This window comes from Lactuca sativa, chromosome 4, assembly GCF_002870075.4.
Source record: "Lactuca sativa cultivar Salinas chromosome 4, Lsat_Salinas_v11, whole genome shotgun sequence".
Taxonomy (NCBI): Eukaryota; Viridiplantae; Streptophyta; class Magnoliopsida; order Asterales; family Asteraceae; genus Lactuca; species Lactuca sativa.
In genome coordinates, this window is record NC_056626.2 from 171,678,526 (window position 1) to 171,693,914 (window position 15,389).

The 15,389-nt window shown below is 38.6% G+C and overlaps 1 protein-coding gene across 1 annotated transcript; it reads right to left on the bottom strand.

The window, feature by feature from the left end:
- Positions 1-13,622: 13,622 nt before the first annotated feature.
- On the bottom strand, positions 13,623-14,153 carry LOC128133548 (uncharacterized). Its single transcript, XM_052771030.1, has one exon. It carries the CDS (start codon positions 14,151-14,153, stop codon positions 13,623-13,625), a length of 531 nt encoding a protein of 176 aa, XP_052626990.1.
- Between the last annotated feature and the right edge of the window lie 1,236 nt (positions 14,154-15,389).

The following is a 15,389-nucleotide window of genomic DNA, read 5'->3' on the forward strand; positions in this document are numbered from 1 at the left end:
AGCGTTACGAGGTGAATTTCCTTCCAGTAGGAACGGGTCTACGGCCACAATGCTGACCCGTCTAGTTAGTAGTACTTTCGGACATCGGTCTTATGCAATAGTTCAGTGTGCTTGATGTCTTTGTGATTCAAGCATGTATTTGTGTTATGTGTTCCGGAATTTGGTCCGATGAATATGCAGAATATGTGTTTATGCTAGTAGTTATTGTTATGCTATGCTACGGCCAGTCGGTTTCCAGACTTCGGTCTGATGCAGAGGGCAAGGCCCTGGTTAGTTCCGGACTTCGGTCCGATTTAGTTTCCGTACTTCGGTCCGATGCAGAGGGCAAGGCCCTAGTTAGTTCCGGACTTCGGTCCGATGCAGAGGGCAAGGCCCTAGTTAGTTCCGGACATCGATCTGATGCAGTGGGAAAGGCTCAATATGTGTTTATATGTTGTTGTATGGTATGTGGTAGTTTGGGGGAGCTCACTAAGCTTCGTCCTTACAGTTTCAATTTTGGTTTCAGGAACTTCCGCTAGCAAAGGGAAGAGCTTGGGTTGATGGCATCGCATCCACCATAGCTTCAGTTTTATCCTGGGAGTTTATTCAGATATTTTGTTATGATTAATACAGTTTTGTTTTGACATAGTTACTATGACATTCGATGATGTGATTTTTAGTAATATTAAAACAAAATTTTTTGGGTCGTATTTTGGGTTGTTTCATTGGGCATGCCAAACTCATACAAAGGGCTCAATAGCATTCCAGATATGAGTTGAGGACCGGTTGGTATAACGGACTTATACTGAGGGCAAAACATTGGTATTCCAGTTTGATGACTGATTGGGTTGGGAGCAAGCTAGACATAAGCTACAGGCCTCGGGGGCAAGCAAGACTTATGGTGTGGGCTCAAGAGTAGAACACATATGAGCTGTGGGCCCGATAGGCAAGCTAGACTCAAACTGTGGGCTCAAGGGTAATCCAGTCATTTAGTTGTCGACCTAGTACATGTTGGTTTTATCTAATATTTGTTTGTGTGTTCGTACTTTGGGGGAAACTCATTAACATTGTGCTTACAATTTTATTTATGGTTTCAGGTTCTTCAGATGATTCATGGCAAGGTGAAGGCGTGACCATACACATATTTGGTTTTACAACGGAGCGATCTTGGGAGATGCTTATAGTTTAGATTATGTTTTAGAGACAATGCTTTTGTAAACATTTTTGCTAATTAATGGGTTGTTTTGATATGTTTAAATTTCTTGAAATTTTCGGGATGTTACAAAATTATCAAAGATTGAAGGAAAAAGTTGTTAAGTTATTTTATTTATTTATAATTTTATTTTCTAGTTTATTTTCCATATGTGTGCTTGGGGGTTTAACCAAATGTACCTTGAGGTTAAGAAAGTTTTATGCGGATGGATGCATAAAATGAGAGTTGTTCGAAAAAAGTGGGTGAATGTTTATGAAGATTGTAAGTATTTAGGATTAGGGAGGTTCTTAGGAGAAATCAGACACAAACACATGCGTTTCGATCTTGGCATAATGTTTGGCTTCAATTTGGATTGTCTTATGTGGTATTAGTATGTTAGAATTAAGTTTCACTTGGGGGCAAGCAAAAGTCGTGTGTGGGGTATTTTGATATTGGTATATTGAATCATATAATTCATGCATTATCTTAATATTTTACGTTGCATTTGTTTCAGTTATTGAACAAAAGGTACTTAATTAGTTGAAAAATTCTTTTGCATCAACAAAGACATGCTCAGAAGGAAAAGGAAGCGGAATTGGCAAATGGAAGCTAGGATCTTAGATTTTCACGAAGAAGATGAAATTTTAGAAGAACATGACGTGTTATACTCAAATGCGACACGACGTGTTGTGCTAGAAAATCGCGATGGACTAGTGCCATGCCGTACACACATTTTTAATGAAGAACACGGTGTTGCACCATTTTTCAGAATCTATATATGGATTGTTTCTCTTCGAAACCCTAACTTATGCTGGAGGTTTTTACCGACTTTTGGAGGCCAGACACATCCCTAAGGAGTTGTGGATTACATAATTCGACTAGAAGCTTGTTCTTGACATGATAAAAGGCAATTCATCATTACATACCTAATTCTTATGTTTACATCATGTTTGTAATGTTGAATTTCGTTTTTATTATTGTATTTGCAGAAGTCATGAGCTAAAAACCAAACTTTCATTTATAGTAGAGGATCTTATGACTATTTGTCAATTTTGTCGTTTTGGATTATGTTGAATTGATTATTTATCGTGCTAATCTTTTTAAAAGAACCTTATATGTTAATGACAATTATTTTCTGTTAACTACTAAGTAAATTGAGATTGTATGAACATCTTCTGGATTCCTTGGCTCTTATGATTTTGTGAACATCAAGATTATAAGCCTAGTGTTTTGAACAAAACCTAGGGTTAACTAAAGAATGAGTAAATTGATGTGTGAGCTATATATGATGACCAACCTTATATGAATTAATTTAGCCAACCAATTGAATTAATCACCATTACAAGTCTTTCATGATTCGAACTTAGTACAAGTAAACTTATTAGTTAATCAACTGATCACTGCTTGAATTAATTTGTTTGCTAAAGGATTAGTAATTGTGAACATGAACCTAATCATATTAGAAATAGGTAATTGATAGCACATTAATCCTTTGCACTTTCCACAAAATCAACCATGGGAGTAAGTGAATCGAATCTAAACGGAAGTCTCATTAATATTCTTGATTCTATTGTCTTTTGTTCTTTAATTAGTCGTTAATTTTTTATTGCTAAGTTTTAAAGTGATTGTATAAGTTTCTATTCTTGTAAAACTAGACAAAAACCCCCTCTGTAATCATTGTTTAAATTAGTTAACATTAGTAGTAGTTTTAATTATTTTCACTGTTCCTTGTGTTCGATACCTTACATACATGCACTAAACTACTATTCGATTAGGTAAACCGCCTATCGTGTGTTGGTTCTTGTCTAAGTTTGTTAGGATTAAAACTATTATATTTCACACGTATCAACACTCGATTTTGTTTGTAGCCATCACTATGGTTAAGTGGACTTGGTGATCGTTCAAGCGTTGGTTGAATTGTTCTTCATTAGGTTTGATTGACTGCTGGAGTTGCGTTGGCAGATGGACCAGGACCACCTGTACCTATTCAATTTTTGAGTCCGGAGTTGATTTGGTTTTCGATAAGGATTTTTCGGTACTAGTAAGTGGTTGAGCGTATATGTTTCGGGTCTCCATAAACTTATTCAGGAGGGATAGATTTGTGTGGTTCGGTTTATGAATTTGAGTCATTGTGGGAATGGTTTGGAATCGTTCTATCTTCCTGGGTGTCAGACATCGATCAGGATTTTCAATTTCAGGCGTAGCAGTTGGGCACTCGTAGGATTAGGGTAGAGTTGAAGTTCATTCGTTGATAAGGCTTGTGATTTTCTACTATTTTAGGTTCGACAGTTGTAAAGGTGGGTAGTTAACGGAGTGAGTTGACTCTCCAAGTCTTCTTTGGGATCCAGGGAGTTCAGTCAGGATCATTGGGTTCGATAGAGGAGATAGTAAGGAATGATTTCGAGGACAAAATCTAATTTAAGTGAGGCAGAGTTGTAACACCATGTTCCATGTCATTCTATGATTCAGGATCGTTGGCCGGAAGTTGATTCCTTAAAAGCTTTGAGGCCGTAAGGAGGCGAAGTTAGTCCTTGAGCAAAGGGAATGATGGTTTGGAGATCAAACCTTTGAATTGTATTTTGGGCAGAAGAGTAGAAAAGGGAAAGTCATAAGTTAGGGCCTTGCATGAAATATGGATTTTTTGTTGGATAAGTTTTTAGTCAAAGATATATACATAATATTATAGGGTTTTTCATCACTTTTCCTTGGATATAAAGAACGTCGAAATTGGAGTTAGAACGAAAAAGTTATGGTAGTTTGAATCTAGGAGGGTTTTTAGGTTGAGCCTAGTACATTGGGCGTACAGGGTGAACAATGGGTGTACCAAGCGAGAGGTGATCACAAAGTGTAACCTAGTATAATGGGCATGCTAGGAGTACGTGGGCCTACGCAAGATGATGCCAAACCTTAACTTTTAGGGTTTCTGTAAGGTCCAAATATGGATCTGTACCAGTAGTTAAGCAACAATCAATCACACAAGAAGAATAAGAATAGGATGAAAAGAAACCAAGCTTGCACATGATTATATTTCAATAAATCGTCAGGTACAACTTGATGGCCTCTGTGTAAACACAATGGCATCAACAACCATTAAAGACAAACATCTCCTCTATATATACTATACCAGACCGTAAACTGGGTTTGCGACCGTAAACAGGGTCTATGGTCGTAAACGTGTTTACGGCCGTAAACACAGTTCACGGTCGTAAACACACAAAATGTTCAACAAACTAACAAACAAACCTTAAACATAATTACAGGATCATTCTAAACCAAATATACTGAAAGACTAGACCAAACCATTTACTGGATCCTTCAATCTCCCCCTTGGTTTGGTTCTAGCTTGGACTCAGTCCTTATCGACCACCAGTACATCGGATTTTCCCATTGATCCATTCCACATCTTCTCCTCAATAATTTCAGCCACCATTGTCATGTATTCTTTCGCAGCAGTTCAAAGATAGTCTCAGCCACCTTAATCTGTTGAGTAGCTAGATGATGTATGTCCCATTTGCGAAATTGAAGCAAGTCCCTCTTCTCATAGAGACGAATGCAATCTTCCTTGAGCTTGATAACCGCAGCAGCTATGGCTTCATCATACACCCAATATAGCATAGATGCAAGAGAACCATCATAGTTTTGAAGAATGGGGACTTGCTTCACTTATGCGGTAGCAGGCCACATCACTTGTCTAAGTGGTTGTTTTGTCGTGGGATCAAGAACTTTGGAGTGGACCTTGACAATTGACTGAGCAGTCTTCGTAGAAGGAAAGCCTTTAGCAACTTCATCCTCCAAAAATGATTTAAATTGGTTCGGCCTGGGATTATCTGAAGGATTTGAGAAAGGAGCCTTAGACAGCTCAATAAGACCAATCTTGGTGAAAGAGTTAATGTCATGAGCGTCTTTGTATAGTTCATTTATTCAATGTGTCATGGAATCCCCATGAGATAATTCCAGACCTGTTACCATCATTGTCCCTGAAGCGACGTACGCTCAGATCCGTAATAGTAACCCGTTGTTGATCCCAGGGTGCCTTATGATTTGCACTTTGTTTGAATATAGGTTGACCCTTTTCAGTTTCATGGGTTGAATTCTTGCGTTTTAAAGCCTTTCCACGAGGAGCTTGCTTTGGTTCTTTTTCGAAACGGCTTACGATGTTGGTGGTTCTGATAGTTGTAGGAGCAATGGGAGCATCTTAATTAGGAAGATAAATATATGGCTCTTCAACTGGTGACTTGAATTCGTCTCCAAATTTATCTTCTAGCTTTTTCTTCAAGTCATAGTAACTGGCGGTCAGAAGGCCGAAATGAGTCTGGAGATCTGTAATCTGTTTGGTCTTCGCAACATTTTCTTCAGTAAGTTCTGCCATTTGAATACTGAGCTGTGTGTTTTCAGCTTGAAGGTCTGCGACCTTAATGTCAAGCCCAATATTCCTCTGATCCAACTCGACATTCTTCTGACTCTGAGCATCGACCATCTTCTGATGTCCAGAGAGTGAAGGACTCTCTTCTCCTGTGCTACCACCCCTAATAGAAATTCCTTTGCCGTGTGGGGGAGGTGTTAAAAGTTGTTCTCTGGCTAAGAGTATGGCTAATTTAATAGAGGAGGCATCGTGATCTTGCCTAGGAGGGGAAAGGTCTGTTGGAAAAGATGAGCAACCAGTTTCGAAGAAGGTACTAGGACCTTCAGTGATTGGTTCAGTTGAGACTATAACTGTTGGTGGAGCTGAGGCACTTTGAGTTGCCAATCTCAGAACGAGTCTGCGTCTTTTTCTTGGTGGATGAGTGGCTTATGTGGTGGTGTGATCACTTTCCATTAGCGTAGATGTAGGTGAAATGACATCAAGGAGAGGAATCCCTGACACCGTCACCATAGGAGTTGCTATTTCCTCCGATGGATTTGAAACAGGAGGTGCATCTCTGAAAAAGTCTTCTTTTTCCCTTGTCTCTATTGTCATATGAACAACTTCATCGACATCGTCAAGCAAGTTGTCAAGGTCTTCTCCAGTCATAAAATCATCATTACTGCCGAAGTTCAATGGAATATCATCTTTATCGAATCCCATGAGGTCGACATCCACATATACTTCATTTTGGTTCCCAGATCCCTCATTATAATCCCTTTGAACATGTACAGATTGCAGCTCATGTTCTTCGGTGACTTGAGCAATTGTAGCTTGAGCTTCGTCGTCATCCTGATCTAAAACTGTGATGACATCTTCAGAAATAACTTTTTCAGAGGAAGTCGGCTCGGACAAAGTCTTTTCAGACGTTCCATGGGACCCGGAGGACTCATTAATCTCAGCAAAATTCCCAAACTTCACCAGGGGATGTAAACCTTGAAAGACAACCTTACACTTTCTATTTTTCTTGATGAGACCAACTGTGTGAGGGCCCAAGGATTTTATATCCAACTTGTCACCATCCATGATCATTTGTGGAAATTGGTCATCAATGAACACTTGAATGAACCTTGGATAAAGAAAGAATACATCTCTGGTTCCCCGGGTCATGGCGTTGATGTTCACCAGGAATTCATCAAGAATGAACTTTGAGAAGTTAAACTTTATGCCAGCATCCAAGGAGACAATTGCCCCTGTGTTCCTGAGGGAGATCTCATCGGCTCCTGATCTCCTACCAGAAATGCAGCTCACGAACGCGTGTGCCAAGATTCACCAGTAAGGAGGCAGGAGCTTCTTCACCGTGGGAGGGTAGGCACCCTCATATCCCATCCTCTGAAGGATCTGTTGTACATCATCAATTCCAATTTTAGTAGGGAAATTGGATTCATCTTTGACCAACAAAGTATCTCTAATGTACTGCTCTGTAATATTGATCTTGCAACCTTTGACTACGGCTTCAATTGTAATTTCTCCATTGTCATTGTCCATTTTAGCTGTCTGCCAAAACTCCCGGATGATATTCTGATAGATGATGGGATTTACTGTGGTAACACAAGATAAGCAACACTCTCTCAGCCTGTAGATCATTGACTTGAATTATGGATGAGCAGCCGGAGGATCTTCCAACACGATCGCCTAGTTGTGCATGTCTGCAAACTTAAGATTCGCCATTTAACTGCACTAAACAAGCGAAGTAAGAAAACATAGAATTTTAACAATTTAAATCATTTAGTTTTCTTAATTAAACAATATAATGTTGGCCTTTAAAAATTAGTTTAACTACAAATGATTAGAGTTTACGGTCAAAATAGTCAATCAATTGAGTTTACGGTCAAAAGCAGTCAAAATACGATTTACGGTCAAAGTTGGTCAACTGACCATAAACTGGGTTTACGGTCGCAAGACCAAGACCTGAGTTTACGGTCGTAAGACCAAAACTGGGGTTTACGGTCGTAAGACCAAAACCTGAGTTTACGGTCGTGAGACCAAAACTGGGGTTTACGGTCGTAAGAACAAAACCTAAGTTTACAGTCGTAAGACCAGATGAAGTTTACGGATCTTGAATGTTCTTAAACCGTAAACTCCTCATGAACAATAAACGCCGACAGTTCTTTAAGCTCCGATTGCTCCTTCAATTTTGGTCGGAATGGCGAATAGAAAGCAGATTCTTGGTCGGTTTTGTCATACCTTTGAGATGTATTAAGCCGATTTCGCAAAGATTCAAGGAAAAATTTTGATGAGAGAGAGTACAGAGAGAACGATTGTTTGCGGTAGCAAGGAGGAGAGGAGGAAGTTGAAAAGGGTTTACAGAAGTAAACTCTTCCTTTTATACCCCCTTTGAAATTTCCAGTCTCCCACATAGTGTAAAACCCAGTCTTTTATACCGAAATTTTTTTTAAAAATAAAACTTTTGAGCATTTTTTAAAATAAAATTAAAATTAAAATAAACTAATTTCGAAAATTTTAGAATTAAAAGATTTAAAAAATAATTTTTTGACAATTATAAAAATAAAATTAAAATAAAATTAAAATAAAAATAAAAATAGAAATAAAGGAAATTTTAAATTTTTGAAAGTCAAACTTTATTTCAACACTACTGACAAAATCTTGTGACACTGGGATCAAAGTTGTTGGACAGCCTTAATCCACTTATCGGTACCTTTCATCTTCACATCTTCGTCTAGTCGATCGTCGATATTGTGGTCCACTTAAACACGAAAAATTGTTACATATTTTGGACATACTATTTGTTACACGACAAGGTGAACTTAAGTTTCTAGAGATTATATATGATCCTAAGTTCTTAGATACTATATCTTAAGGACCATTTAGTTGACGACGACCGGGCATATTGTTGTCCACTTAAATTGAGCAACGAGATCTATAGACAATCTTTGAGTGTTCAATTTTAATTGCACTGGAATATGTTTCCCACTTCCTGATATGCCACAGTAATCAAGAACTTCCAGAGTACTCCTTACATCGGGTGAGCAGTCAATCATTAGGAGAGAAGATAGATTCAGATTATTATCACTTATAGTTTTAGAGGGATTGAGAAGTAGAAGGAAGCATATGCTGTGTACCAGGTCAAATTGTTAGTCACGCAAAGGAGACAGCATATGGCTAACAGATAAGAAGAATTTCATAGATTTAATATGCAGAGAAATAGATTTTCATATGTTGCAATCTAGGTCGGATCTCTTCCAATCACGCAAAGGGTGCAACATATGACTGACAGATAGAAAGAAAGAAATTAATTTTCTACAGACCTAATTCATCGGAATTTACTAGTCTCCCCATCAATACCAAAATTAAGGACAGAATCCGCACATCGAGGAAAAGTTAATCCACGGTTCCAAGTACGGGTTCATTTAATGTGACAAGTGGATTCCCATATATATCTCTCTGCTCAACCTATCTGAGCGTCGTATTGTCAGGCTGAACGGATCTAACTAGGTCAAGATTTGTCAAGACTAAGAATTTCTTAAGTTCAACTATGCCAAGTCAAGACCATTTAGAATCTTTCGTGTCTACCGACGCATCAAACCAGAGCAAAGACCCTTCAACTTTGGGTACGTTACGCAGACTTAGGTTGTCTGTTATCACATGATCATATCACTTCGCAATACAATAATCACAAGCAGAACTATTAGCGATAATATTTTTGATTTTTCTGAATTTTTGATGTTTTTGGATTTTTGGTTGTTTTTCTGAAAAATAAAACAGAAACAAAATATTTTTGGATTTTTGATTGTTTTTCTGAAAAATAAAACAAAAACAAAATATTTTTGGATTTTTGGTTATTTCTCCCCCTAAATTTGTGCATGGGAGAGAATGAAATGACTAAAATGCGCAAATTTAACCTAAGTCTAACCAAAAAGTTTAATCCACAAAATGAATCATTTTTCAAAATCCCACAAGCACATCAAATCGAGCTTTGTGAAAAAGCTTTGTGAACAGGTCCGCCACATTATTGTCAGTGTGAACATGTCCTACCATAATGAGCGAGCGCTCATAACAATCACTGATAAAATGAATGTTGATGTCAATGTGCTTGGTTTTGGAATGTTGGATTGGATTTTTAGCGATTTGTATAGTAGCCTCATTATCACAAAGAATTGGGGTTTCTAGATAATTCAAACCGTAGTCCAACATCTGATGTTGGATCCATATGACTCGAGAGAAACAGGCAGACGCAGCGACATATTCCGCTTCTGTTGTTGAGGTTGAGACCATATGTTGCTTCTTGCACTGCCATGAGACCAGTCTATCTCCAAGAAATTGGCATCCTCCTAAAGTCGATTTTCTATCAAGCTCACACCCGCCATAGTTGCTGTCTGCAAAAGCATAAAGGTCAAATTCGGGATTTTTCAGATACCAAAGGCCGAATTTTGGGCAACCTTTGAGATACTGAAAAATCCGTTTAACAGCAAGAAGATGAGAAAGTTTTGGATTGGCCTAGAAGCGTGCGCATTGACAGACTGCAAACACTATATCTGGGCGATTAGTAGTCAGATACATGAGCAATCCGATCATTGATCGATAATACGTCTGATCTACGGATCCACCTTCAAGATCAGGAGCCAGTAAAGGTCTCTCCGCCATGGGTGTAAGAGCAGGTTTCGCATCTCGAAACCCGAACTTCTCCAGCATATCATCCACATACTTTGCTTGGTGAATTAGGATTCCGGTAGAAGATTGTTTGACCTGAAGCCCCATAAACATGATCATCACTCCTAGAGAACGCATCTCAAACCTTTTCTTCATCACTCCTTCAAATACCATGCATAGTTGTGGACAGGTTGACCCAAAGATAATGTCGTCAACATAGATCTGAACTAGTATCTGATCATTACCCACATGCTTGATAAACAAAGTTTGATCAATGGTGTCGCGAGAGTATCCATGCTCAAGCAAATGCTTCGTTAGAGTCGCATACCATGCTCGAGGAGCTTAATGTAACCCATATAAAGCTTTGTCCAACTTGTAGACACGATTAGGGAACTTTGAGTCAACAAACCCAGGGGGTTGATCAACATAAATTTTTTCCTTCACCTTGCCATACAAGAAGGCAGTCTTGACATCCATTTGGTAGACCGTGAAATTCATGTAGGAAGCATATGCGAGAAAGATGCGAATAGCCTCCAACCAAGCCACGAGAGCAAATACCTCAGTATAATCAAGACCCTCAATTTGACGAAACCCACGAACCACCAACCTTCCTTTATTTAGCACGATTACACTCGAATCATCCTGCTTATTACGATAGACCCAATGAGTTTCAAGAGACCTTTTTCCCTTTGGTAAGTCAACCAATTTCCAAACCCCGAGCATTTCAAACTGATTAAGCTCCTCATGCATTGCATCCACCCAGCTGGGATCATTCAAAGCCATTTCTACATTCTTTGGGTCTATTTGAGATATAAAGCAACAATAGAGACATGCATTAACGTCTCCACTCTGACTTCTAGTTTTAACTCCATCTCCTAGCTGGCCAATGACGTTTTTGATCGGATGATCGGGTTGAATTCTAGAGGGTATGTATTGGCTGATATCATGGATAGAAAAAGGAAGATTGTGAATATTGAAACCTCCATCATTTACTAATTGATTCATATTAGATTGATCTGCTACAAACTCATTAGCAATTTCTTGCCACCATCTCCACCCACAAAGGATACATAACCCCCATTAAAAGATTGAATTTCACTCAATTGGGAGATTTCTCCAGTCATATGCCGGGAGCAGCCGCTGTCGACGTACCAAGGACGGATGACATTCCTCCGCAATTGTCCCTGCAAAATGATCGGAATCATTTAGATTTTGGAACCCAGGTCATCACTGTCCTGGGTTTCCTTTTCACTTTCTCTGAATTGATATATAAAGATCTCAAACAAGGATCTTCATTCCTAATCACTTCAGAGGGTGGTAATGATGGATTGGAAATTGACTTGGGCACCTAATGAGATTTAGGTTTTATCAAATTCTCTGATGGTTTTAAAATAGGTTTCCTTTTAGTTTGCACTGAGCCTCTGGATGTTCTACCAGAATTGGTTGAAGATCCAGAATGGCCTTTTGACGAAACTGATCTTGGCGGAGCCTTGTTCGGTTTTGGGAAACTATTTTGAGTTTTGTTGATAAAAACTCTTTTATTCTTTTGAAAAACAACCCTTTTCTACTTCGTTCATCTTTCCAATCATCATTTCGAGAATGATTTCTTGAGGATTATCTAATTAAGGACCTTACTCGAGATTCGTTCTCTCCTCTTGGTGACACATAGTTTACAAAGATCTTGTTTTGACAATTCCTAGCTATATGACCACTAACACCACAATTAAAATAAATTTGTTTATTATTTGAACTTGTACTACATTTCTCAGATTTGTTTTCTTTATGGACACTCTTACTTTTCTTAGAAGAACATGAATGAGAACTAGATTGAGATATAAGTGAGGGTGTCTCAGTTGTTGTGACTTGTGGAGTTGATGATATTTCATGATTATCACAAGTATCAGAATTACCAAAGTGTTCATCAAACACATCAAAGAAATTAAATTCAACAGAATCAGAATTAGAAACATCACATAAAACATCATTAGTCTTAACATGTGAATCACAAACAGAAACAGAAATATCCGAATTAGGAACAGAAACAGAAACTCCAACTCTATGCTTCGCCTGATCTAAGGGTTGATCTACAGAGGAAGTAGAAGCGTCAGTACTTTCAAAATTTATAAACCCTCCTGAGACGAAACCAGATGGTTTTCCATAAACCATGAATGGTTCGTTGGCAATCTCATCTTTAGACAAGGGTTGATACATATATGTATGATTATAAGGAGGAGGTACACTATCATATCCTAAACCCTTTGACTTATTTCTTTTAAAATCCATGCAATGATCGATCATGTTGGCAACTACCTCGCTTGATCCATCAAATTTTTGAAAAGCAAAGTTTGCAGAATAAAATCTTTTCTTTAATGTATCAAGCTCGGCAGTTAGCGCATCATTTTTCCTTTTAACTTAATTGTACAGTTCAGATTTCTCACTATACTCTGACTGGACTCTTCTAAAATCGTTTATCTTATCTTCTAATTGGGCTTTAAGGGGCTTTTGTCCTTTCCTAAGTTGGTAGCCCTCATATCTAAGGTCCTCTACTTCTTTACGTAATAATTGGATTTCATCACGAAGAACTTTAACATATTCTTTACATGCATAAGAACAAGATGATAGGGTTACCTCGCTTTTCTTGGGCTCGGAAGAGGTAGATGCCATGAAAGAAAACTGCAACTCCATCATTTCTGCCTTAGGATCAGCTTCATCAGTCTTCAAGGAAGCATCATCGATATGAGCTAGGTGAGCATTTTCTGGCCCTGAAATGTTCAAAGCCTGAATCTGGTCCTCCTAGTCAAAAGACTGTGCATCCATAGTAGTCTCACCATTAGCTGCAGCACCTACACGGTTGTTTCCCACTGCTACCATCGTTCTGTTGTTGTTGACCCTGCAATCTGGCTTTCAACATTCACGAGCAAAGTGATCCGGCTCGTGGCAGTTGAAACATCTCAGCGTGCTCTTGTTGAATCCCACCTTTTTGTCAGCATTCATGCACCAGTTTCTCTTTCCAGTCTTCTTAGCAAACTGCTTGGCCCTGAAGACAGCCATAGCAATCCACCACGTGATGTCCATCTCTTCTACGTCTTCAGGATGAATCTGGTGCAAATCAGCAAATGACAGCTGAGGTGGAAGATCTCTAGCTACAAAAGCATTGTAACAGTAAACAAGCCCAGTAGCTAGAGCCAGATTTTCATCAGTATCCTTAGGGTTTGAGGAAGAGGCTACAGCAGGCACATTTGGATAAGAAACAACATGTAGGGAGACAAATGGTTGATTCTGAGGATGAGGAATAGGTGATGCAGTAGCGAAGGTCTGAATCTGAGGTGGTTTAGCAGCAAACCCTTGACCTGAAGAGGACATGATTGAGGATAAAGCATTGTTAGATGAGATCCCAAGATTTGCAGTAGAATATGAGTTCATGTGATTGATTGATCTCTATTTATCATCAATATCACAAGCTTTGATGATTGCCATGGTTTCAGCAAGAGTGAGGCGGTTTAGATCCTTAGTCTTCTTAATCACAACAACATACATATCCCATGATCTGGGAAGAGCGTTGAGAAGCATCTTGTTGATTTCTGACTTGGTCAAGTAAATCCCAGATATGTTCATGTCCGTTGTGAGAGTTGTGAACCTCTGTAATTGAGCCTCAAGAGACTCTCCTAGAATGTAGTTGAACATGTTGAACTTTTGTCTCAACATGTCCTGGCGACTCTCCTTCATATCCACATTTCCCTCATAAACTTCAATTAGGACTTCCCATAGATCTTTAGTTGAAGTGTACTCACGAAAACCTTGAGGGATGTCGGGAGATAATGCCATAGTTAAGGTAGCTAATGCCCTTTCTTGCTCCTCAATTTTCTCAAACTCCTCATCAGTGTAGTTTTCAACTTCCTTGTCAATCACTTGGCCTCCGACTGTCGTGGTGATTCTAACATGGCCTCTAAGAATGCTTCTCCATACCATAAAGTCCTTTATTTTGATGTATTTTTCAATTCTATACTTCCATTCGGGGAAACCATCTGCGGACATCAATCTTGGAATTCGTGTGGTGGTGCCCATAATAGTGTCAAGTTCATGGAAATGATTTTGACCTTGACAATCCATTTGAAATCAAGCAAGTTAAGCAAATTAAGTTCATATTTTGAGTTTACGGTTGAAAGTGTTTACGAACGTAAACTAGGTTTACGGTTCAAGGGATTACGACCATAAACAGGGTTTACGGTATATGAATTTACGGTTTGTGAGTTTCGGGTTTATGTGTTTATTGTCCTTGAAAGATAGTTTACGGTTTATGATGAGTTTGAGATTACGGTTCTTGATGTTCTTGATTCAACAACCGTATGTGGAGTTTACGGTGGACAGCAAACTCCCAGAAAGCCCTTATAAACACGATTTTTCAGTAGAAACGATTCCCTTCACCACGTAAACACTAACAACAGGTTCGAACTTCAAACATATCGATTGAAATAGCCCAAAAATCGATTGAAAGAAGCCTTAACAACGCTTTCTGCTCTGATACCAATTGTAAGGTCCAAATGTGGATCTTTACCAGTAGTTAAGCAACAATCAATCACACAAGAAGAATAAGAATAAGATGAAAAGAAACCAAGCTTGCACACGATTATATTTCAATAAATCGTCAGGTACAACTTGATGGACTCTTTGTAAACGCAATGGCATCAACAACCACTAAAGACAAACATCTCCTCTATATATATTATACCATACCGTAAACTGGGATTGTGACCGTACACAGGGTTTACAGTTGTAAACAGGGTTTATGTTCGTAAACGTGTTTACGGCCGTAAACACACAAAATGTTCAAGAAACTAACAAACAACCCTTAAACATAATTACAAACTCATTCTAAACCAAATATACTAAAAGCCTGGACGAATCCATTTACTGGATCCTTCAATTTCACTCCTATTTAAACACATTATCTCACCATTGGACCTCCTATAATTATCCTCCACAACCTTTAAGCCCTAATATCAAACCGTATCCTTAAAAGTGAAGATCTTCGAATCTTTAGTGATTTTATGTATTCTTGTTGAGGAAGAAGGTCTTCGAAAAAGGTAGTGTTGCTTGCAAGCTTGTAGATCCAAAAAAAACCCTTCATCTTGTGCATCTTCTGAAGGTATAAAGTCCACACCTTGCTGATATTCTTTCTAGAGCTCTTTACATGGGTAATTATGA